Raw genomic sequence first — 24,673 nt, 5'->3', positions numbered from 1 at the left:
CACATAATGACAAGGGATCATTCAGATCCTCACAGCCACAGACATAGACTAGAGAACACTGTCCTCCAGAGAGTGGGGCATTGATGGCCATGAGTGGAAATGATGCCTCTGCTCTTCTCCTCAGGCTGTCATGTCCAGTGACTTTGCCATCTCCCGCTTCAGTCACCTCAAGAAGCTGCTGCTTGTGCATGGACACTGGTGTTACTCACGCCTGGCCAGGATGGTGGTATACTACTTCTACAAGAATGTGGTGAGTAGCCGCAGCGTAACTTCCCACACGGACCTCTCCATCCTTGCAAGAGTTCTGTCTTCATGGTAGTGAACCTTTGAGCACAAGGAAATCAGTTAGAACGAGCTGGATTTGGGATCTCAGGCTTGTCTCTTATAATCTCTTTAACTTTGGGCAACACTGTTCATTTCTCTAGGCCATAGTTTCTTCTATGATTTTAAAAAGGGGACTGGGGGATGCTAAAGCTTTGTGTGAAGTTATTGTGAGAAGTGGCAATGCCGTGTGGAAAGCACCTGGCACGTAGAGATAGCATGAATGCTAATGACCATGGATTCTGGAGTCAGGTACATTAGGTCCCAATCCATATTCCCATATTTGATAATGTCTCTAAACCTCAGTTTCTCCATCCATAAAATGCAGGTGGCAATAGGACCTTTCTCAAATATGTTCTCTGTTAGTCAGCAGTCTGTTACTGTACTAGGGTGAGCAACTTAAAATGAGAGAAGGTTTATTTTGGCTCACAGTTCTGGAGGTTTCTGTTCATGGTCCATTGATTGTAGGTCTGGGGTCTGTGACAGTACTATATATCCTGCTGATGAGGCCCCCAAACAAGTACACACTGAGGAACTAAAATTATCAGAAGCTCTTGTTTTAAAAGTGCATGATTAATAGTAGGTATAGAAAGCTATGAAAGCAGACCTGGACTAAGGGATGAAGCTAACAATTGAGTTTTTTATCACCTAGTTCAAGGACCTTTGAATGATCTCCATATGTCTCCAAATATGATTCTTCTTTATATAAGGAAAAATGGAGGATTAAGACCAGGGTGATGGAAGGCAAATACTTTAGCTTATAAAATTGTATATTTTTTCCTCTTGCTCCATTGTCCCCAAACTTTCAGACTCTGACACAGTCATCCTAACTCAGGAATGAGCCTCACTGTGAAAAATTCCATGCATATGTAAATGGAGAGCATGACAAAAAAATAATGTAAATCCAATCAACTGGATGGTAATATTATCTCAGCAAGTCTATGCAAACAAGTCACTCCAGTTGACTTGAAATCCACTCTGAGGATGAAAGATTATTTACTTAGAATTCAAAATACCCTGTTTAAAACAATTTTTGGCAGCCAAGGAATCATTCTTTTAAATAAGCACAGCGCCTTCTCTGCATTAAGTTTGTGAAACAGAAAGGAAACATCAGCCACAGTCTCAGAGCTTAAATGATGCTCATTTCTAGCACATCACCAGGCTCAAAATCATGATACTGATGCTACATTATCTCCCCACTGCAATTAGAGGGTGCAAAACTATGACTTCCAGAGGGGATTAAAACCCTGACTGCTCTGAACTTTGAACAATGAATTAATTACCATACTGGAGCTTCTTGGGAGGAAGAACAGGCATCCAATCTCAGCAACATGGTTATGGGGTTCAGTGTACTCCCTGCCAGATGCAAAGACTGAAACCAGGAGGAGTGGGAAGCGGGCAGCATCTCGCATGGCCTCAGGAAGAAGGATATACTCTGTAATGTGAAAACTTCAGGATGAGTGTCAGGGATAAAAAACAAAGATTTATTTCACCTATTCAAATAGCTACTGAATGTCTGCTCTGTGGTAGTTAGCATGCTAGATGCTAGACAATGATCATAGTGTGAATACTGAGCCAGAAAGTTTTCCCTGTCCTCCTGAGACTTGGTGTCTGCATTGGGGCAGCAAGCTTCTTTCTGCAAAAGCTAGAATGCACATGTTTTATTCTTTGTAGGCCATAGATGTCTAGAAGAATCTTAGTGCATAAATCCAAAGATGGGACCAGGAAAGACCCAGAGCTTAGAAACTTTGGGTGCTTATTTCTAGCTCTCAACATGGTCAAAGCTGAATATCTCAGAAACTTGTTTATTGACTGGGGCTAATCATATCATTGCTATTGTATTGTTATACATTATTTTAATTTTTTGCTTTATTTTTATTATATGTGTGTCCTAGTTTGTCTCTTCATTGCTGTGACAAAACTCTCTGACCACTACCAACTTGGGGAGGAAAGGGTTTATTTATCTTACATTTCCCAGGTCACAGTTCATCAGGGAGCCCAAGGGTGGCACCACCCACAGTGGGCTGGGCTCTGCCACATCACTCATCAAGAAGATTCCCCACAGACATGGCCATGGGCCAGTCCAATAGAGGCAATTCCCCAATTGAGGCTCCCTCAACCCAGATATGTCAAGTTGATACTAAAGCTATCCAGCACAATGTGTATGCATGCATGTATGCAAGTACACCCATGTTATACAATACCCATGGAGGACAGAAGAGGTTGTTGGATCCCCCAGAATTGGAGTTATAGATGGTTGTTAGCCATCATGTGGGTGCTGGGATTTGATTCTGGGTCTTCTGCAAGAACAACCAGTGCTCTTAACCACTGTGCCATCTCTCCAGCCCCATATTAATATACATTAATAATAGTGCTATTAGCAATAACCTCACAGGTGGTAAAGACAAATTATAAGGTGTATTACATATCTAATTCACTATATAGCAATATGGTGATGTGCTATAAAGGTGTATCTCACACACGGTGCACAAAGAAGCTGTGGTGGTTTGGACGAGAAGGGCCCCCACAGGAAGAGTTCATAGCCTTGTCCCCCTTTGTTTGTCTGATTCCTGCATGCACTTGATGACATGAGCGCTCAGCTTTCTGCTCTAACTGCCCCTGCTGCTGTGCCTCCTAGCCATGAGAGGCTCTTATCCCTCAGAGCCATAAGCCAAAAACACTTTCCTTCTATAAGCTTCCTTGGTCTTGCTTTATTGTAGCAACAGAAAAGGAACTAATGCAGAAGTCAAAGAAAGGACTGTAGCTACTATTAGAATGAAATGATAATGTTCACATGTTAATATTAGAAATACTAATAGCCTCTTGAAAATAAGAGATCATGTCATGTGTGGTGGCACACACCTTAATCCCAGTTCTCAGGAGGCTAAGGTAAGAGGACCGAGAGTTCAAAGTCAGTATGAGATACCTAGAAAGACCTTGTCTCAAAAAAAAAAAAAAAAACAGAAACAATGACCCAGGAGTTAAGAAATGAGTGCTGATTTGACACAAATCTCCTCAGTAATTTCTCGTAAGACACCCATGTCTTTGCCTCAGACCTGGAATTTCTCAATTTCATGGAGAACCAAAATTAGATCAATGTACAAGGAAAATGAAAAACATAGAGAGGCGTGGTGGCACACTCCTTTAATCCCAGCACTCGGGAGGCAGAAGTAGGTGAATCTCTAAGAGTTTAAGACTAACATGGTCTACATAGTGAGCTTCATCCCATTCATAGTGAGGGGAAAAAAGACATCTAAAAATATTTTAAGTTGGTTGATCTAGTAAAGTGAAAATACTACTAAATATAGAGAGGAGGAAAAAGGAAACAGCAGGCAAAAATAAAAAATAACCCAAGGCGGGGGGGAGCTGCTGAAAATGCATAGACTGTACTGAATTGGTAGATTAAAAAAGAATCACATTTTAAAAGTAAAAAAAAAAAATGATGAAGCACCTTTCTGGGTCCATAAATTAAGGATTACTAGTTATGCATGTAGAGGGGACAAGGGTCGGTGTAGCTGTGAACTCTTAAGCTTTCCTATGGCTCATGATGTTTCTGAGTCTGAGTTCTGATGTCTCAGAATGCCTGTTTTCCTTACTTTGTTTTGCATTCTACGGCTGTGGCTGTTCAGGTTCTCTCACTCTGGGGTGGCTGCTTTAGTGGCAGGGGTGGGGGGTCTCCCAAGCGCATTGGGAATGTGGGAGCTGTGGTTACAGAACTGGTATAGGCAGAGGACCCACCTTCATCGTTTCAAGGCCTCCTCCGTATTAATCTCCCTGTTGTGGATATCATGCTCAACCAGGGAACTTCAGAGGTCTTGGGCTCTACAGTAGGTAGGTAGCTCCAGAATTTGATCTAACCACTGGCCTCAGAGCTATCACCAAACTAAAGAGTAATTCCCAGTTGATCAAGTCGTCTTTTCTTCCCCTTATGCTGTTCCCAGCCTGGGCCACCCCCCTTCAGCTGGTCAGTGTCCAGCGTTCCTGCTCTCCACAACTACCTCTCTGGGCCTTCCCTCACCTAAGGGCCAAATTGAGGCCCTTGATATAAGGCGGTCCCTGACCTCAGGACCCCAAGGGAGCTCAATTTTTAACACTAAATTTACTTTCGATATGGCACATAGTTGCTGTCCTTAGAATCATACGGTGTGGCAAAACGTTACTTGTTTCCACGGCCCACCCATCGACTGGAGGAATCACCGTCTCACCAAAGCACCTTGAATTTGAAACTCATGTGGGCTGTCAGCTTGTCATGAGTTGTGGAACTGCCTGGATTTCATGTGGTTTAGCTTTTGGAAACAGCTTCTAAATGCCCTCCCTCCACCAGGGTCCTCGAGCCAAGGCTGTGTGTGTCTTGCTTCTCTGCACAGCGCATCTCTGTTCTTGCTGTTTACCAGTATCCTTTCACTTCCTTCTTGCATTTCCAGAGATGTTCCTCTGTTTCTTACTCTTCCTCTCACAGAGGCAAACTCTAGTCCACTATCTGACCTAGAAGTCCACAGATTTCTATCACCCACTCCCCCCTTGCTTCTTTTATTTTCATGGGGCTACCATTCATGTATTAGTGCCCTGATAGGTAACAAAATGATTTTCAGAAAGATTAAGTCATTTACACAAAATCTCACAGTCATCAAAATACCTGGGGAACTTTAAACCAGGCCTCTCTGCTTCCCCAACCTGGGCTCTTCACCATCACACTATAGGAGTAGTATCATACATTTAACACACTACAGGAGTCCTCTTCAGGTCCTGAAGAACATGGATAACATCGGCAGTAATAGCAATAGAATTAGTAAAAGCATCTGCTTAGAGGGTTGTTAGCCCAGTCTGTCCATAACCCTGCCTGCTGTGAATGAGGAGTCAGAAGCCAAAGAGCGTAGGTGACTTGCCAGAGCCGCTAGGCAGCAGCTGACAGCCCGAGGCATGCCGGGACCTGACTCACGAAGGCACACTTTCTGCCTTGCAGTGCTATGTCAATCTGCTCTTCTGGTACCAGTTCTTCTGTGGGTTCTCCGGCTCCACCATGATCGATCACTGGCAGCTGATATTCTTCAATCTCTTCTTCACTTCCTTGCCTCCCATTATCTTTGGAGTCCTCGATAAAGATGTGTCTGCAGAAACACTCCTGGCACTGCCTGAACTTTACAAGAGCGGACAGAACTCTGAGGTGAGGGGCTTGGGCAGGAACAGGATGGGTGCCTTCATCTTCTCCCTGACTTTGGCAGGTTCCCTGCAGGTCAGAGAAAGAGCACTGGGCTAGGGGTCAGAGGCACTGTGGCACTGGCCACAACTCAGTCACTGACTTCCCATTCGACTTTGAGCAACCCAGCCTGTTTCTCATTTGCTGCTAAGAGTGTTGGACAAGACCAATGAGTATATTTTTAATAAGCTCTTAATTATATCACAAGTTAATCTGTGATTTCCCTAGCTAGAGGCGGAAGCACATGCAGAAAGATCCCATCCCTCCAGGTTGTGAGGTACATCAAGACCTCATTAGGAGTCCACTTTCTGTTTCTCTAAAAAAATACTAGAGCTAGGTAATACTTAACCAGATTTTATTGAGCTCATAATTTTGAGACTAAAAGTCTGAGATAAGGAAGCTCCATCTGTTCGGCCTCCTTGGCTCCATCAGAAAATGGAAATGGCCTCGTGGTGGGAATAAATTCAAAAAGAGATCACCTGGTGAGAGAGGAGGCTAGTGATATTCAGGGCTGAGGCTTGCTTCTAACTCTCCTGGGAACTTGCTCACTGTGCAGCCAGCAATAATCACTTCTAAGAAAGCACCTTCAGTTTCCTAACAACCTCCCCCTAACCTCTACCACTTAAAGATTCTGTCACCTCCCAACATTGCCACACTGGGGTCCAAGCCTCCAACACCAAAGCCCTTGGGGGATGCATTCCAACCATGTACAAACCGCAGCACCTGGTTTGGGGACCCCTATGACTAACAGCTGGTTTGCTCATCACTGGGTAAGGCACTCACAGATGAATGCTTCTACTTCACACAGAGGAAGGCAGAACTTAGGCTTTAAGAACATAGAGCTAGAACTTTCTGGAAGAAACCATCAGGTGAGTTTCTGGAAAGTTCAGAGAGGCTACTCTGCATCTCTGAATGATTTGAAGACATAATCCAGGAGCTCAGGCTAGTCCAGGCACAGACAAGGAGGAAAGAGGAGACAAAAGCAACATTGGCTAGTTTCGGGAGAGTGTTTCAAAGTACAGTACTTGAGACCTTGGACAAAGGAAGGCAAAGCCATACGTGGTGTTTAAGAGCTGTTGATTTTTTTGTACACAGCCAAAGCATTAAGCCAAGTCCTAACCCCAAGACAGAAAAGAAAGAAATACATCAGCCCCAGTAGTTAACCTAAATTAGTATGAAACGCAGATGGGGGGATAGCAAAGCCCAACTCGGGCTCTTCTACTTTGACTTTTACTTTTCCCATAGGTATGCTGGCTGCATAATGTAGACCTTGGGTATCTACCATTCAAATAAAAATCTTATGCAGTAAAACATGTTTTCCTTTACCCAGGAAGGTAGAAGAGGGAAGCACAAAATGAGAAAGCTTATCTCTGAAGCAGCTGGCTCTGTGTCTTGGGAGCCATGATCCTGATCTGTGAATGAGCTCTCCCTCAGATGGCACTTAGTAACTTTAGACTGCCTACATGCACCGAGCTTGTAGCAGTATTCGTGATAGAGCTGATGAACAGTAGTAATAGCACTTTCTAGATACCAAGGCACAAATACATTTAGTGCTCTTGAACTCCACATTTTATGGAAAAAGAAACCAGTTTTCAGGAAAGCTTGTGATTTTCACAAGGTAACATGTGAGTGGCCGAGCTGGGACTCCATTCTTCTACAGCTCAGATGAGAGGTATTCGAAGTGTCATGCCATTGGCCAACCACACACAAGGAAGATGCTTGCAAAGATCAGAGGCTTGCCTGGAGGCTACTAACTACAGGTGTATTCTTTGCTGGCAGAGCTACAACCTATCAGTATTCTGGATTTCCATGGCGGATGCATTCTACCAGAGCCTTGTCTGTTTCTTTATTCCTTACTTGGTAAGTCATATAGTCCCTTCCTACTCACCTAAATTACAGTGTGAGGTTGGTCTTAGTGATATAAAATTCCAAACAAATGGTGTCTTTATATAATTCAGACTCCAAATTCATGATTGGTGGTATCCAACACAGTGTTTAAGGAGGTGTTTACACTGGGTTATTATCCTCTTGTGGAAAAAAAATCTAGTGTTGACTCATAGCCCTGCTTAGATGGGAATCATGTTATAGGAGGCCAAGGTCACCAGTGTTCCCCTCTGTCTTACGCCTGGATTTCTTCATTCATTTATTGAGTCCTTCCTGTATTTGAATTTATGACCCTTGACTTACATAGATTTGTATTTCCAAGGCTAAGTCAGCAAGTTTTGTTAATAAAAGATACATTATCTTAGACACCAAATGCACAGGGAACTTGTCATCATACCAGAGGCCAGTATGTGAGCCAGTACGTCCCACTAAATTTTCGGCTTCTCGCTGTTTGACCCACCCTCACTTTTTTCAGGCTCTCTTGCTCAGAGCACTGTGGGACAAACCACATAACATACTTTTAACTGAATTTTTCATTTTATATCTTGGGTAGGGAGGGAGGGAAATGGAGGAACTTACAAAGACAGGAATACCCGAAACTCAGCACTGTGGCTGGGCCTGTTCTAGATCCAGATCGTTTCATGCCTGCCCATAGTGTCCCTCAACTTTCACCCACGCATCTTGGGCCCACAGTCTTGCCCCAGGTCAGTAAATGCCCCCTTTAGCGGCCACGTGGGTGCCAGGCCATCTTTCTCTCCAGGCGCCCACTGCTGTGCTCCACTCCGGCTTCTGTCCCAAGATGACACCCAGAAGCCCCTCCATGGCTAACTCTCTGCAGTCAATTCTCCACAGCAGGCCCTGCCTCTTGGAGGAACCAGGCCCCTGGGACACAGAGTGTCACCAGCTAAACAGTACTAACCCAGCCTCTGACCTCAATTTTGTAGTTAGCATAAGCCAGGAGAGGCAGACATCTTCTAAACCTCCTTCATATTTCCTGTCATGCAATACCTCCCTGACCAGGCCTCTTCTTGCATCTCCTGCAACAGAACTTTGCAGGACTCTTGGGAGTTCTGTATCCACCCTACTCATCCCTAGACTTGACCTCTGCCTGGACTGTAGTTCCTGTTTCTTAATCTGGTTTTAGCTGATAAACCTCTTCCATATTCCCAGGGTACCTAATCCATTCCTCTACCATAGCACTTACCTCTTAAAGTACATCACATCTACCCTGCCTAATAGACCATAAACTCCTTGAAGGTGGACATACATATCCTCAGCAATAAGCATAGAACCTAGAGAACCACAGTAGTTTCCAAACCCTCACCTGGACAAACATGTTTCTAAACAATTTAATCCCATCCAGGCATTTACCATCTTGGTCAGTTCACCTCACCCTCTTCTCTCCTTTCCTTTGATTCTTGTCTTTATTGATGTTTTATAATTATTGTTTCAAAAGCACACCCTTAAGTTCCTGTCTGCCTACCTAACAGTACCTGTTTGTTCCTCCTCTGCAGACCTACAGAGGCTCCGATATAGATGTCTTTACCTTTGGAACTCCAATCAACACCATCTCCCTCACCACCATCCTCTTGCACCAGGCAATGGAGATGAAGACATGGGTAAGGGTCCCAGAGCCTGTTTGGCTTAAAAATTGTGTCCTTGTTCATTGATTGCACTCAAAGTTCTGAGTAGCTCCACTCTGTGCTATTGGTCCACTCAGTCAATCCATTCTGAGCTTCTAGCTGTGCCTGCCTGTCTGTAAGACAGTGAGACTGGTGAAGATGCTAGCCTTCCTGGCCTCAACATACAGCCAGGATGATAACACTGACCCCCCCCCAATAAAGTTCCAAATAGTTCCCCCAATAGTTCCAAAACCAGATAATAATGATGGACTGCTCAGGACTGTTGCGGATAGGAAAGGTTAGCCTGAAGTTGTATAGACAAGACTATTACCATTTAATTTTAAGATACCACATCTCAAGCAAGTATCATATCTGAGAAGGCAGGCTGAGGAGATGGATCAGTCAGTGGTGTGCTTGCTCAGCAAGTATAAGAACCCGAGTTTGAGCCCCAGCATCCACATGAAAGCCAGACATGGTGCACATCTGCAATCCCAGCACTGGGGTGGTAGACATTTGGTCTAGTTTAGTCAGTGAACTTTATTGTCCAGTAAAAGGCCCTATTACAAAATACATGGTCGAGAGTGATTGAGGAAGCTACTGGACGTTGACCCCTAGCCTGCAGACACTGACATATACATGTGTACACACATATTAAATAATAATGAATAAATGCAATGCCACCTCGCTGAATTTTCTAGTCAATAACAACTATAAAGAGCTTAAAATTACAAGCCAAGTATTGAGCTACATGATTTGCATATATTACCTCATTTAGCTTCACAGAGCTCATTGGTTGGATCTTTTATATTCCCACTTTACAGATTTAGAACTAGATGCAACAAGGTTAAGAAACTGGTTCTAAGCAGTTCAAAGGAGAAACAAGTTTTGAACCCTGGAAATCTGACCCTAGAGTCTTTAACCAGCTTGTTAATAATGTATGTGTTAAACAGATTTAATGGTATGTGAAAACCACAGTCCAGAAAGGTCTGTCCTTAGTCTCATTGAAATGACTCTCTCTGAAAGCATATGTACTAAAAGTTTGAAAACGTCCCCAAGTAGGCTCAACATGAGGGAATTTATCCCCCACCTCCCACCACAGTCACAGGCTCTAGACAGTAGCCAACAAGAATTTGAAAGAGAATCTTAAAAACCATCTTCCGTAACAGAATTAGAAATAAGCAATAACAGGAAGCCAGAGAAGACTTTACCTATTGAAAACAAAAGGATGAAAAAAGTGCAACTTGAGGAACTTAAAAGAAGAAAAACATGTGAAAAGGTTCAAGCAATGATAAAAAGAAAAATCAGTGTGATGACAAAGTGTGATCCACAAAACTTCATTAAAACCAAACTCTAAGCAGATTCAGGAGACAACACAGAACCATTATAGTAATTGGGGTGATGACACTCTTCTGACCTCCGTGGCATTGCACAACACAGGTGCACTCACATACATGCAGGCAATACATTTGTATACATAAAAAATAATAAATTTTTTTTAATTTTTAAAATTTTTTAATTGTATGTTTTGAAATTTTGTTAAAACCTAAAATTTACCAAAATGTCAAGATCACGCAACAAATAAAAATACGCTAAATCCTGTCCCCAAAAACATTAAACCGAGAGAATTTTAGAAATCTTTACCTAAACTTAATGCACAAGCAATTTCTATTTTATATCAATTTTTTCATGGACTAGAAAAACCAAGGAAAGATACATGTCTTAATCTGTTTATGTTGCTGTAAAAAAATATCTAAAAGTAGATAATTTGTAAAGAATAGAACTTTTCATGTTTCTGGAAAACTCAAAGTCCAAGATCAAACCATTGACAACCTCAGTGTTTTGGGAGCAAGGAAAGGGGAGAGGGATTGCTCTCTAACCCCAAGATGGTTTGTTCTTACTGCACCCTCTACAGGTGGGGGAGGCAAAGGGATGAACACTAAAACACTGTGTCCCCTCAGTAAAATAGCAAAGGGCACTCCCTACAATTATAAAAGCATTAATCCATTCATTGGACAAAGCCCTTCTGGTGCAATCATGTCCCCAAAGGTCCCGCCTCCTAGTGCTCTCAAATGAGGCCTTGAATATATAGACACATCAGAACTTTAGAGGAACACAAACATTCAAACTATAACAATGTATAGTCCATGGCTAGAGTAACTGTAATGCCACATGAACATAGGCAGCTCAAGGAAAGAAAATGCTACAATGATTTCACTAACATAGCTGTTTTAAAAAATCCTGAATAAATAGCAAACCAGCTCAGCAGTGTGTTAAGAATAGAAACCTATAACCAAGGAACTCTCACTACTCTAAAGGGTGATTCGAAAACAGCTGGAAGAGTTTAAAGAACTTATCGCCTATGACAGAGTATCACTTCTAAGTATGCACCCTGCAGACAAGCCTGCACGTAGGTAAGGAAATACATCTGAGTGTGTTTGCTGTGGCACTGTTTTTAATAGAAAAAAATCCAGAAAGAGCCTAAAATGTTCATCAACAGGAAAATCCACTGTGGTACATTCATAACACAGAATACGCATAGGCCCAACTTAAACTTGGATCTTTCCCTGGGCTAGCAATATGCAGTGGGACACTCTTGGTAGGAGCTTTGTAATCACAGTGGTAAGCAATCCATTTTCTACAGGGTACTGCACTGCTAAGCTGTGATGTTCAGGGATTAGGCATCATATGAAGCACTTGCAGCTCACAATATTTTCTACTTACAATAGGTTTATATGACAACCTTGTCATAAGTCAAGGAGCATCTGCAGTCAAAATGAGTAAGCTAGAAATAGATCATCAGATTATACTGTTGAGTGAGAGTTTGCAGAATTACCTTCGTCTGCTCAAGCTGTCATAACAAATGCCATTGATTGTGTGGTTTAAAGACCCAAAGGTGATTTATTACAGTTTTGGAGGTTTGATGTCCAAACTCAGCATCTTGGTCTAGCCATTGTCTGGGGAGAGCCTTCATCCCAGATGGTATACAGCTGTCTTTTAGCTATATTGCACATCACTGGGAGGAAGAGCAAGCAAGAGAGGTATCTTTTATTTTGTATCTTGTCTTATTCATGAGGGGTGCTAAAACTACCTCCTCAGAGCCCTATCTTCAAGTACTATTATGTTGAGGTTTAGCACTTCAACATATGAATATGGAACTAGACATAAATATCCAACCCATAATAAGCAAAAGGGATACATACTTACGATAAAGTAAAAATGTATCCATAAAGACAGGTATAAACATGTTGGTAAAATATGCATAAAAATTATGAACACTAAATTTATATTCAAGATTAAAGGCAGGCCATTTGCAAGAGATATATGGGCATTTTAATTGTATCTATAAGATTTAGTATGCGTGAAAGATTTCAGTAATTTACAATTCTAAAAACCAAGATATTCCCCCCAAATAAACTCTACTGTATAGAACCTGCTTAATCATTATATCTTTTTTAACCTTTCAAAATTCCTTCTCCGTGTAATCAGGCCTTGTTTATTTGGGAGTTGTGATAATGGGACTGAATAGGGCCCTGTGCACACTAAGCAAACACCATCAGTAAGCTATATCCCAAAACCTTTTAATATTTTGAAACAGGGTCTCACTAAGTGGTATATACCAGCCTTGAACTCAGAATTCTCCTACCTCAGTCTCCTGATTAGCTGCAGTTGGAACCTGTCAATAGTAAATGGTATTCAGAGTAAACATTCAGTCCCTTCTTCCAAACTACTGTATCCATCTGCTTTTAAAGAGAGGACAGACTACTGGGTGTGTTGCTGCACACCTGTAATACCAGCTCTCAGGAGGCTGAGGTGGGAGATCACAAGTTGAAGGGAAGCCTAGGCTATGTAGTGAGATCGTCTCTTTAGAAAACCAAAAAGGAAATATTGTTTTAGCATCATTTATCCACCTAATGTAGCTCTAGGCCAGGTTCCACAGTAGATATCGGGATTTCTAGTACTCTCTGAAAGGAGTCAGCTACTAAAATTATTAGGAAAAACATATCTCCTTTTTGAAAGTTGTTGAATCAGGGAGAGTCTATCTCTTCTCTAGGTCAACATAAATCCAAATTTTAGGGCTGGAGAGATGCCTCAGCGGTTAAGAACATTGGTTGCTCTTGCACAACACCCAGGTTCGAATCCCAGCACCCACTTGGGAGCTAACAACTGTCCATAACTCCAGTTCCAGGGGATCTGACAGCCTCTTCTGACCTCCACAGGCACTGCACAGCACGGGTGCACTTACCTACATGCAGGCAATAGATGCATACACATAAAATAAAAACAATAAATTTTAAAAAATTTAATAGCTGAGTTAGTTTTCACAACCCAACTGGGTAGAGCAACATGGATGTTTGCTTTATAAAGACCCATTAAGCTGTTCATTTTTGTAATGTTTGACGTGTGTATTCTATTTCAAAAATATTTAAAACAAAGTTAACTGAGTAGTGCTGCTCCCTAATCTAACAGATCCTCCAACGGCCTCTTCTTTGTCCCCTGCAGACTGTCCTCCATGGGCTCATTCTCCTCGGCAGCTTTTTGGCCTACTTCGTGGTATCTCTACTGTACAATGGTACCTGCGTCACCTGTAACAGCCCAACCAATCCCTACTGGGTGATGGAAAGTCAGCTCTCTGATCCAACATTCTACCTCGTCTGCCTCCTCACACCAGCGGTGGCTCTTCTCCCAAGGTTTGAGTTCTTAGGCAATGTCTTTCAAACTCCCAACTGGTGCGGGGTATGGTAGTGCACACCTTTAATCCCAACACTCAGGAGGCAGAGGCAGGCTGATCTCTGTGAGATCAAGGCCAACCTGGTCTACATAGTGAATTCCAGGTCAGAAAGGACTGCAGGGAGGCCCTGTCTCAAAATTTTAAATAATTGATTGAAACTCCCAATTAAAGCTGGAGAGATGGCTCAGTGGTTAAGAACACTGGTTGTTCTTGCAGAAAACCTGGGTTCAAATCCCAGCACCCACATGGCAGCTAACAACTGTCCCAGGGGACTGTCCCAGTCCCAGGGGATCCAACAGCCTCTTTGGTCCTCCACAGGCATTGCACGACACGGGTGTACTTACCTACATGCAGGCAATACATACATACACATAAAGTAAAAATAATAAAAAAAATCTGTTCATCTTCTACCTTTTTTAAGTTAAATAAATAAATTTTTAGACTCCCAATCTCCCCCTAAGGACTCGATTCTCAGAACTCAGGTATATTAGCCACACTTCTCCTTGCTGTGACAAAATACCTGACAAACGCGACTTAAAGGAAAGAAAAGTTTATTCTGGCTCACAGTTTGAGAGCAAAGTCTGTCATGGTAGGGAAGTCAGGACAGCAGGAATGTGTCACAGCTGATCACATCGCATATACAGTCAGGAAGCAGAGAGAGGTGAATACTGGTGCTCGGCTCACTTGCTCCTTTTTTATTCAGCCCTGGACCCCAGCCCACATTCAGGGTGTGTCTTCCATCCTCAGCTAAACCTCTCTGGAAATGCCCTCATAGATACACCCGGAGGTATTCTCTGTAAAGATTCTAAATTTAGTCAGTGACAATGAAGATGAACCATCACACTAAGAGCCATGACTTGTCATTTAATGGGAGCTTTGAGCCTGTTTTCTAGAGGCAACGTGATAGGAAAAAACAATGAGCCAAAGAGGTAAACACCACCAACCCTAGTCCCAGTTCAGCCACAGTGCTTTAGTTGTGACATCTGTAATATGAGCATAATAATTCTACATCCCTGACTCACAAATTTTTATGTGGTAAGGAAGCATTTTTAATACTTTATTATTTTTTTATTATATGTGTATGAGTATTTTACCTGCATGTATGTAAGTGCACCCATGTTATGCAATGCTGTGGAGACCAGAAGAGGGTGTTGGATCCCCTGGAACTAGAATTACAGATGATTGTGAGCTGCCATGTGGGTGCTGGAACCAAACCTGGGTCCTCTGCAAGAACAGCCAATGCTCTTAACCACTGAACCTTCTCTCCAGCCCCAAGAAACATTCTTAAAAAACTGTTTAGTCTTTTTCTGTTAGCCAGGGAGTCTCACACCTCGGTGCCTGTCCGAGAGGCAAGCAGCCCAGCAAGCCACATGAAGTATAGCATGGAAAGACAGAACTTCTTTCTGTTGTCACAGGAAAGATCTATGAAGCAATGCAGAACTTCCTATTTTTCTCAGGGATTTAAATTTTGCATAAAATAGCCAACGTTTTAATATCACTTGAATTTGTTTAAAACACAAAGACTCTGTTAGCCAGATAAATCATTCATACCCACATACTGTTTTCTGACATTTCTAACCTAAAAACTTCTACTTTCCCCTTTTCCAGGAAGAGTGAATAATAACGCCTCTCTGCGGAGCTTACATTTGATGCTCATTCTGTGTAGTGTCACAGTTTCTTTTTTCTGCCACAACGTAGGCAGAGCTATGGTTCTCATCCTACTTGTTTATAAGAGAGAGCCTTGCTCCCACTGTAATTTTGCTGGTCTTATGGATACATCAGGTACCTCTTGGACTGCCACAGCAGTGAAAATGACTGGCATCCACAGAGAATCCTTAGCATGTTAGAATGAGTGAAAATTTAAGATTAACATAAGCCTCAGAGAATACATTTTCCACCCTGCCCCTTCTTCAGCACAACCCTAAGAGGGACCATGAGGATCAAGCCTCTGTTGGAAAACGTCATTAGAAATGACAGACATTTTTGTGTGTGTATGTATGTGCATGCCACGTAGGAGCAGGTTCTTGTGGAGGCCAGAAGAGGGCACCAGAGCCCCTGATCTGGAGTTACTAGTGGTTGTGAGCTGCCTAGCACAGCTCCTCTGGAAGAACAGCAAGCACTCCTAACCACTGAGCCATCCCTCCAGCCCCAAAGTTAGATATTTTTCTCCCCTGATTTTTAAGAAGAAGCCAGTAAGATCAAGCCCAGCCAACATGAACGTCTCTATTCCATGTCTTTCTGGGATAATTAATAAACCCTGTGTTTGTTATTACTGCCTTACCAGAAAGCATACTTGGACTAGAGTCATACAAGACTATAGCAGCAGCTTACTAAAGGCCTTTGAAATATGTGCAAGGACCATTGGCACATGTGGAATGAACAGCCAGGCATCAGCTTGACAGCTTGCTAAAGAGATGAGGGATAAGGTCGGGAAAGGTTAGCAAATATGAATTTTCTAGTGACCATGGTGTATAGGCTAAATCTTTGCTTAATCTATATTATAAACAAAGTTGACTTTCCATTTAATTCTTTTTAACAAGAATGTCACAGTTCTTTTTTCTGATAATGAACGTATTATAACAGTATTATAACTCCTGACTTACAACCTTAGAATAATTCTTGTTTACAGACAACTACACGATTGAATGTTTGCTGTAGAAAACTGTTACTGGCTTAAAGTTGTTAGTCACATTTATCATTATTGGAATTGAGTTTACTTATCTGTATTGTGACAAATAGACCACTAATCTTGGTCTAGTTAATTCACCTAGTACAAAGGACAGCACATGTTCCCTTCAACTAGAAACAGATATATGCAAACCATTTTAAAGATTTTTAAAAAGGAGTAACGTGGTAAACTTAAACCCCAGTGCATTCCTCTTAATTATCTACAGTAGAGAGCAACAGTCTTTGAACCATCTTCCCTTGGCTTTGATATATACATTCTTGGATTCTTTTCCCACTCCTCTTTGCTTTGTGACTCACACCCTTGATATGGCGAGTGTCAAGTCTTCGTCTTAAGCTCTCTTGCCTCTTAACTTCCTATTAACAAATGATTCCTAACACAGATTTCTCTTTCAGTTCCACTTGTATTTGTCTAGCTGCCGACTCAGACTACCTATACCCAGTGGAGATGATTAGAAAAGTGGGAAACACCTACAGCTCCATTCATGGTTCTACCCTCCATTATCACAACTGTCCAAAATTCCAGTCTCTTTAGAATTCCCTTCAGCTAAGCTCCTGACATTTTTATTTGCTAGGTATTTCACAGTGCATCTGTTATTTCTATAGCCACCGCATAGACAGGCTGTGCCCCTATCACCCCAAATTACATCATTTATCTCCTATTGAGACTTTTCTTATTGTTAAGGTATCAGAGTCTGTTCTAGTCATCCATTTGTCACCTGCCAAGGGCTTCCCATGTCCTTTACAAGAAAGCACGAAACCCAAATCCTAGCCCACAGTCCTTGCATGTTCCACTCCTCCCATCTTGATCAAGGAAAGATTTCCTGACTCTCACCAATTTGCCCACGTTTTGCTTCTCACCCCTGCGCCTACATGTGCAAACTCTAGTCCTCAGCCTGTTTCTTCCTCAGGATGGTCTCCAGATGAGACCAAGTATTAGACCTTCTCTTGACTGATCTGTAACTATATTCTTGTGCAACATAACAGCCTCTTGTTTGAGGCTTAATTCTGTAGGACCTGGCTTACTGTGGGAACTTGACAAGTATTTGTTGAATAGATGGATGGAGAGGAAAGGCAGTGGCTTGGGGAAAAGATTTAAACTGAGGAAATTCAAGTTTCAGGACAAGAAGACAAATCTTTGCTGAAGCATATACATGGCCCCTATCATTTCCTTACTCGTGAGATAATTTGATCTGATCCTGTGGGATCTACTACAGTCTTCAGAAAACCCTTGCCCCCTGTGGGTTCACCATACAACTTTCAAATATAATAATGGGACCCCTCTGCTTAGAGGACTTTAAAATGTCCTCCAGACCAGATGGATTAGTTTTTAGATAACACTCTGGAAGGGGAACATGAATGACCTATGTTACAAGCTGATGTGCACTTCCCACTTCAGGACCGGGGGAAGGGGGTGTCAGTTTCCTCATTGGACAATGATAAAACTATCACAGTCTTTGGAATGGAGTATGTTGCTAAGAGACCCAAGGACATGTTGACTTTTAGCCAAGAAACTGGCTACTTTTCTTTGGGGTCTTTTTACCATGTCAAAAGTATTTGGGAGCTTTTATCTAAGCCCCAAAAGATTTTAGGGTTACCTCTTCAGAGTGGGGATGTTAGGGTGGCAGAAAGCCCCATTAAAAAAAAGAAAGAAAGAGTACATGAAGTTGTCAGAAAAAAGTGATGGGGAGATACAGGAGGAGTTGGAGGGGAGAGAGTAGTCATGGATTTGATCAAAACACCTTATGTGCATGTATAAAATTCTCAATAAATTTCTTTAAAGTTAAAAAACTGTCACGTGGATTCATGAAAACAATGTATTTTTTAAGTACTTAGAAAATGAAATTCCACAAAAAGTTAGCATTGCACAGCAATTAAACTTGCCTAAATTAAAGTATTCACATGTGCAGAGTGGATACAAGAAAACCTGTGGGTCCAGAGGCTTGGGTCTGACTATGCTTTGACCACTGTGTGGCTTTGGACAAATCACTGAGTCTGTTTCCTCAGCTGTACACAAAAGGAAGCAAAAGTAGCATTATTCGTTGTTTATCATCAGACAATTTCATCACAGCACACACTCACGTGAACTAAGCTGGCAACATCTCCAAGTGATTTAAGCTTTAGGAGATCACAACTGCATGTTGTCCTATCATTTATCAGAGCATCACTGTATGGTTCCTGACTGTACCCAGCACATGGGTAATTGACAGAATAAGCTGATAATAGTCAAAGCACTTAGAACAGCCCTGGTGCAGAGTATTAGCTGTTATATTTTGTTGATCATGTTCTGCTTTCATCATCTGCAGAATGCACACTTGGATTTGAGATCCATCACTCACAGTTCAATAAGGGTCATCTTGCCCTGGGTGAGAAGTTAGATTCTAAGGCCGCTTTCCATGATTAAATTTAGAAAGTCAACAGCAATTAAAAATATATATATATCTTGGTGTCAGCATGCACAAGACTTACGCAAACTCAAGCAGTCAAAAACGCAGCATAGAACTGGGGAAATGAGCAGTAGGCCCCAATCTTAGCCAAAGAACTATTGGCAGCTGATTACTGCTGGGTGAGGGGGAGTTGATCTTCTTCAAGGGAGTGACGCGAGATAAGCTAACTAGTCCCCAGTCGATGAACTTGCACATCTAGTTACTTGAGTCATTAGGCCTTAACATAAATGACAGAATGCATGAAATATGATGGGCGGGGGGTTATGGAAGGGTGTACAAAGATGATTAAGGGACCATAAAGATCATTAAGATGTTTTGTATGAAATACACAAAAAGTCAATTAATTTTTTAAATATCTTTTATTCTCTTATTGCCTACTAGGTACTTTCTCCTGGCTCTACAAGGGACTTACGGGAAGTCTCTGATTTCAAAAGCTCAGAAAATTGACAAGCTGCCAATAGACAAAAGAAACCTGGAAATCCAGAACTGGAGAAGCAAACATAGGCCTACCCCTACCCCTGCTTCTGCCCCTGCCCCCTCTCCTGCACAGACTCAGCCCCCACGCCGTCCAGCACCACCTGTCCCACAGAAGGACTTAAGAACCAGCACCCCAAAGTGCTCCAGCCCTCCGAGGCAGAAGCACATTGAAGAATGGATTCTCCAGGGTCAGAGATGCAGTAGAGAGCACTCCAGGGATGATGCATGCTCAGCAGACACCTCAGCTAAACTCTCATCTGGGGAATACCTTCTGGGGCCAGATAGGACTGTGGGACCAAAGGACGTATCCCGACTCTCAAGCAGACACAGCCATCGCAGGTCTCAGAGTTCACTGACCATATGAGGGGGCTGCAGAAATTGGTACAAACTCAGAAGAGGCCCCCAATCACTGGGCAAGTAACCTAGTACCCTTTTTCTTCATAGAGGAATGAATGTACAGTTTTATTCTTTCTCATCAGGGTTGACTTCCTTGAGGAAATGAAGGAGATTGACAGAAACAGATTAGGAAGCCCATTGGCCTCTAGTTTTTATCTTGATAACAATAGTCTGTGACTGGATATTATATTTTTGTTGCATTGTGTTTGAGTTTTTAGCCCAAGCACATCCTTATGACCTTCTAAGTAGGTAAAGCCTGTGAATGCAACCAGGCAGTAAGTATCCAAAGACTCCCACAAGTATTTCCACCTAGGAGATACGTCAGAATATGGAAGTTACTGGGCTTGTCAGACCATCTCCTCACCCCAAGAGTTCAAGTTTCAGAAGAGAGCTATGCATAAAAGCACTTCATCTCAAGGTCACTACAGGGTGGGCCAAGTCCAGACTAATATCCTTTCCATTCAGAGTTCAATCTGCTTTCTTCCTCTAAGCCACAGAAAAATTGTATCCGAAGATGAAAATGACCTTTGTACTCAGTACCAGACACTAAGGAGGGTTGTAGTGTTAACATTTGTGTAGGAGGCAGGAAGAATACATATAGTAAAGTATTCCAAAAACCCTTATTTCAACTAATAGACCATATGTCCCACCATCTGGGGAATAGCCTAAGGGGACATAGCACCCTTTTCATAAAGCTATTATATTTATTTTGAAGTAAAATTGCCCATCCTCATTCAACTCTTAGAATCAAATCCTAGCACAGCTGCCATCAGGAGAAACCCACATGACAGATCAGCTATGAGCCAACCATGACTTCTTAAAGGAGCAGGCTGGTGTGAAACCCCACATTCATTCAGCGCATACCTGAATGCCATCACTGGTTGTCAGTGGCCCATGCTTCAGCTAGACTGAGTCATAAGAAAAGGATGTCATGAAAGCTAAAAATGTTAAAGAATTCAAAACAGTATTTAAGTAAAAGAATGGATGACAGGGTTCGAATAAGCTTTCAAGAGAAGCTGGATCTGCTGTGGGCAGCAATAGCCTGTCCCAAGTCTTCGGAGATAAGTTGGAGAGTGTTCTTAAGCCCTCCTCTCAGGGCTAGATGAAACTCCTCCCTGTCCCAAGTCTTCGGAGATAAGTTGGAGAGTGTTCTTAAGCCCTCCTCTCTATACATACATTAGGAAAAACATCCAGGGATAGATGAAACTACTGTAACAAACTTTTGTACCTAAATCATAGCCTCTAGTCATAAGTTGGCCTATTGCTTGAGTGATTCCTCAGCAAAGATGCCCAAAAGAGCTTAATCAAGTTGGTAGATGGCAGAGTAAACTGACCCCCTGCCCAACCTCATGGAAAACAAGGACTAGAGGAGCCATCTGGCACACATCCTGAAGCTAGCAGGCTGTATCTCTTTCCTTGCCGTTGCCATATAATGATGTCAGCATGATCCAAAAGGTGGGTACTTGGGAATCCTACATAAAGTTGACTGTGAGTAGGCAAGGGGTGGGGAGATGGAGGACAGACAGACACTAGGCAACTATGAGTTGTTTCAAGTGAAGAGATCCATCAAAACTTGGATCTCAGTGCCCTCCTTTCCCTATGAGGCTCCTACCTGATGCTAATAGCCAGAAAGCCAGACAGAATATTCCAGAAAATAACAGAGCAGTGACTCCAGTAGGCCTGAATGCAAGTATTCTCTCTTGCCTTGTATTCTTTAAGGAGTCTTGAAGCAGATAGCCACACTTGCAAATTCTGTTTAAGCTGCCCTGGGTTTGGAATAAGGTTCAAGTCCAAATTGCACTGGTGAAACTCTTTGGCATGGGGATTTTCACTTCCAAAGGGAAGAGAAGTGATGGGAAACTTGGCAGAACATGTGACCCATCTTCTGAATGCCATGCGCTGCCCACCCCACCCCCCACCCCATTCTGGTGCTGCTCCTGTTCTGCCTGAACGACCATCTCAGTTTGCCTGGGATGGTTCAGTTCTTACAAATTCCTGCATCCTGGGAACCCAAGCCATTTGGTAACAAGGGGTCACCTACTTTTGCCATTCTTCATGACCCAAAGCAACTGTGACCATCCAATGTGCCATCTGACTCAGAGGGAAAATTGTAATTATTCCTCTATAATGTTAGTGGTTGTATTTAGTACATTTTTCTATGTGTGTGATCTTTTTATTATTGACTGGACATAATGTCATCATTTTTTAGAAAAATAAAGAAATAAACATGGTTTCTCATAGTTGCCGGCCCACCCGAAGCTCTTATTGCTCTTCTGACCTCCTATGTAAGGCTGGAGAGCAGGTAGGAACTAGCACGAGATAATGTTCTCTTGAAAGGCAGGGTCTCACAGTGGTGAAGGTATCTGAATTCCATCCAGCTCTGTCACAGCCTGGCAGTGGGTCCTAGGGAGAGACCATTCCACACTATGTCCAGCCAGGTGGACATGGTTACAGCCCAACAAAAACTTCAGTAAGTAAGGATGATACCAGCATTTAGGAAGAACTTGAACGAGGCACTAAAATGTCATAAAATATTTCTCCCAAGTCCTTCGCTACTCCAAACCAGGCACCACGCCGCCCAATCCAGGAGGAATCCTTTCTTCTGGAAGCCTTCTGGCACCACCTAGCAGGAGTAAAGGAGGTACTGCACTTGAGTGGGCTTCCTGCAGTGGAGACCCAGTGATTATGGTGTAGAAATGACCTCTGATGGATCCAAAGCAGCTATCTAAGTCACCATTTCACACATAAATGCCAAAGAATGAAAAATTCTGTGAGGAAAGGATCCTGGAAATTCATTCCCTAACGTGCCCCGGTGCCAGATATGTGATACCACGGTAACCTCTGCCACTAGAGAAGATCATAAATGGGATTGGTTTTAAGGAGGCTGAGTGAAAAACTGGGAAGGCAGTGGTACATTTCTGGAGATGATGAACTTCCCAGGCTCTTTGAGAACCTAGGTTGCCTTTTTCAGATAAGTAGGTATTAAGAAGTTGGAACTGCAAAGATGGCTCAGCAGTTAAGAGCACTGGCTGCTCTTGCAGAGGACCCGGGTTTGGTTCCCAGTACCCACATGGAGGCTAACAACCATCCATAACTCCAGTTCCAGGGGATCCATCACCCTGTTCTAACTTCCATGGGCATTGCACAACATGGGTGCACTTACAGGCATGCAGGCAAATACACTCATATACATAAAATAATTTTTTAAAAAAGCATTAAGAAGCTGCAGATACCTGGAGCTTGGGCAATAGCTCAGCAGTTAAGAGCAGAGGAAGAGGTTCCCAGGGTTCCCAGAACCCACATGGCAGATCACAACTGTCTGAAACTCAAGTTCCAGGGCAGCTGACTTCCACTGCTGGCCTCTGTGGGCACTGTATACATGTGGTACACTTACAGGAAAAACACTCATACGAATTAAAATGTAAATGAATCAATGTTTTTTAAAAAGAAGCTGCAGATATTTAATGAAGGGACAATGCAGCCACCACCTCCAAATGTCAGGGGAGGGGTCAGAACAAGGACACACCTCCCCTTCCCATAGACCTTCATCACACTAAGAATCAAGCACTTCCATCAAAACGTCCACCTACCCCCAACGAACATGGCTGCTTACTATGTAAATAAAGCAACAAGCCGAGACTCCCATGCTCCCTACAAGCACAGCACTGCCTCAGAGCCCCACCTCTGAACAGTGGCACAGCCACTCTCTGTCTAGAAGTCTGTAAGAGACGTTTACTTCTCACAGGGCAGCCCAAGCAAAGTGACTCAGGGGTGGAGACCACTGGGGACAGAAGGCTCCTCGGATGATGGAGACCACTGGGGACAGAAGGCTCCTCGGATGATGGAGACCACTGGGGAAGGCTCCTCAGATGATGGAGACCACTGGGGACAGAAGGCTCCTCGGATGATGGAGACCACTGGGGAAGGCTCCTCAGATGATGGAGACTACTGGGGACAGAAGGCTCCTCAGATGATGGAGACCACTAGGGACAGATAAGTTTCCTCAGATACAAGAGCAAAGAGAAGCTAGGCACTCTCTGTCTAGAAGTCTGTAAGAGACGTTTACTTCTCACAGGGCAGCCCGAGCAAAGTGACTCAGGCACCTCAGGGGTGGAGACCACTGGGGACAGAGAAGTTTCCTCAGATACAAGAGCAAAGAGAAGCTAGCCAACCAGACACTTGAACGAAGTTTAAAGAAAATATTTCTACTTTTTGTGAACCAAAGGTTCACAAAATTGGTTAGCTACAGGATCATGATTGAGGGGCTATTTATAAAAGCACCTTACCAACGGCTATACCACTGAAGAAAAGGTCCCTCTTTCTGGTAGCAACCATAGCTGCCTACAGATCCTCAAGGGTGGGGCCCTGTTAGCCTTTCCAGCTCTGTGACAAAATGTTAATGGGCCCAAACTTGTGCATGTTTGGGGAAGGTAATGGAAAACATTTTTGTTTAGGATCAACAGCAATCCCTATTCCAGCTAACCTGTATTCTTACAAAATAAAGTAAAAGATATTCCTGCAGATGGGAACGTTACCATTTCATGTCACTGACCCAAGTTAGAGATAAGTAGATATGCCTGGAGTCATCCAGCAATTTTCCAAATAAATTTAGGATTGGGATTAGTATCTCCTGACACTCATTTTTCAACCATTTCATCAGACAGCAAAAATACCAGTACTTTCCATAGCTGTTTGCAAGTTTAAAAATAAATAAAAAGCCGGGCGTGGTGGCGCACGCCTTTAATCCTAGCACTCAGGAGGCAGAGGCAGGCGGATCTTTGTGAGTTTGAGGCCAGCCTTGTCTACATAGTGAGTTCCAGGACAGCTGGACTACAAGGAGACCCTGTCTCAAAAAGACCAAAAAAAACAAAACAAACAAACAAACAAAAAAAAAACGCTAACCCTGGGCCTAAGA

General features: G+C 42.8%; 1 protein-coding gene across 2 annotated transcripts in view; it reads left to right on the top strand.

Moving 5' to 3' along the window:
• The window catches only part of Atp10b (ATPase phospholipid transporting 10B (putative)), a 270,605-nt gene extending 249,738 nt beyond the window's left edge, over positions 1-20,867 (top strand). For both annotated transcript variants that reach the window (XM_029557944.1, XM_017795231.2), the window contains 6 exons: positions 125-250; positions 5,285-5,485; positions 7,298-7,378; positions 8,917-9,021; positions 13,525-13,712; positions 19,267-20,867. In XM_029557944.1, coding sequence (XP_029413804.1) covers positions 125-250; positions 5,285-5,485; positions 7,298-7,378; positions 8,917-9,021; positions 13,525-13,712; positions 19,267-19,726 — 1,161 coding nt within the window. In that variant the 3' untranslated portion in view covers positions 19,727-20,867. The remainder of the gene's footprint in view (positions 1-124; positions 251-5,284; positions 5,486-7,297; positions 7,379-8,916; positions 9,022-13,524; positions 13,713-19,266) is intronic.
• The last annotated feature ends 3,806 nt before the right edge of the window (positions 20,868-24,673 follow it).

Source organism: Nannospalax galili, unplaced genomic scaffold, assembly GCF_000622305.1.
Source record: "Nannospalax galili isolate Female #2095 unplaced genomic scaffold, S.galili_v1.0 scaffold667, whole genome shotgun sequence".
NCBI classification, from domain to species: Eukaryota; Metazoa; Chordata; class Mammalia; order Rodentia; family Spalacidae; genus Nannospalax; species Nannospalax galili.
This window is presented reverse-complemented; position numbering and strand designations above follow the sequence as displayed.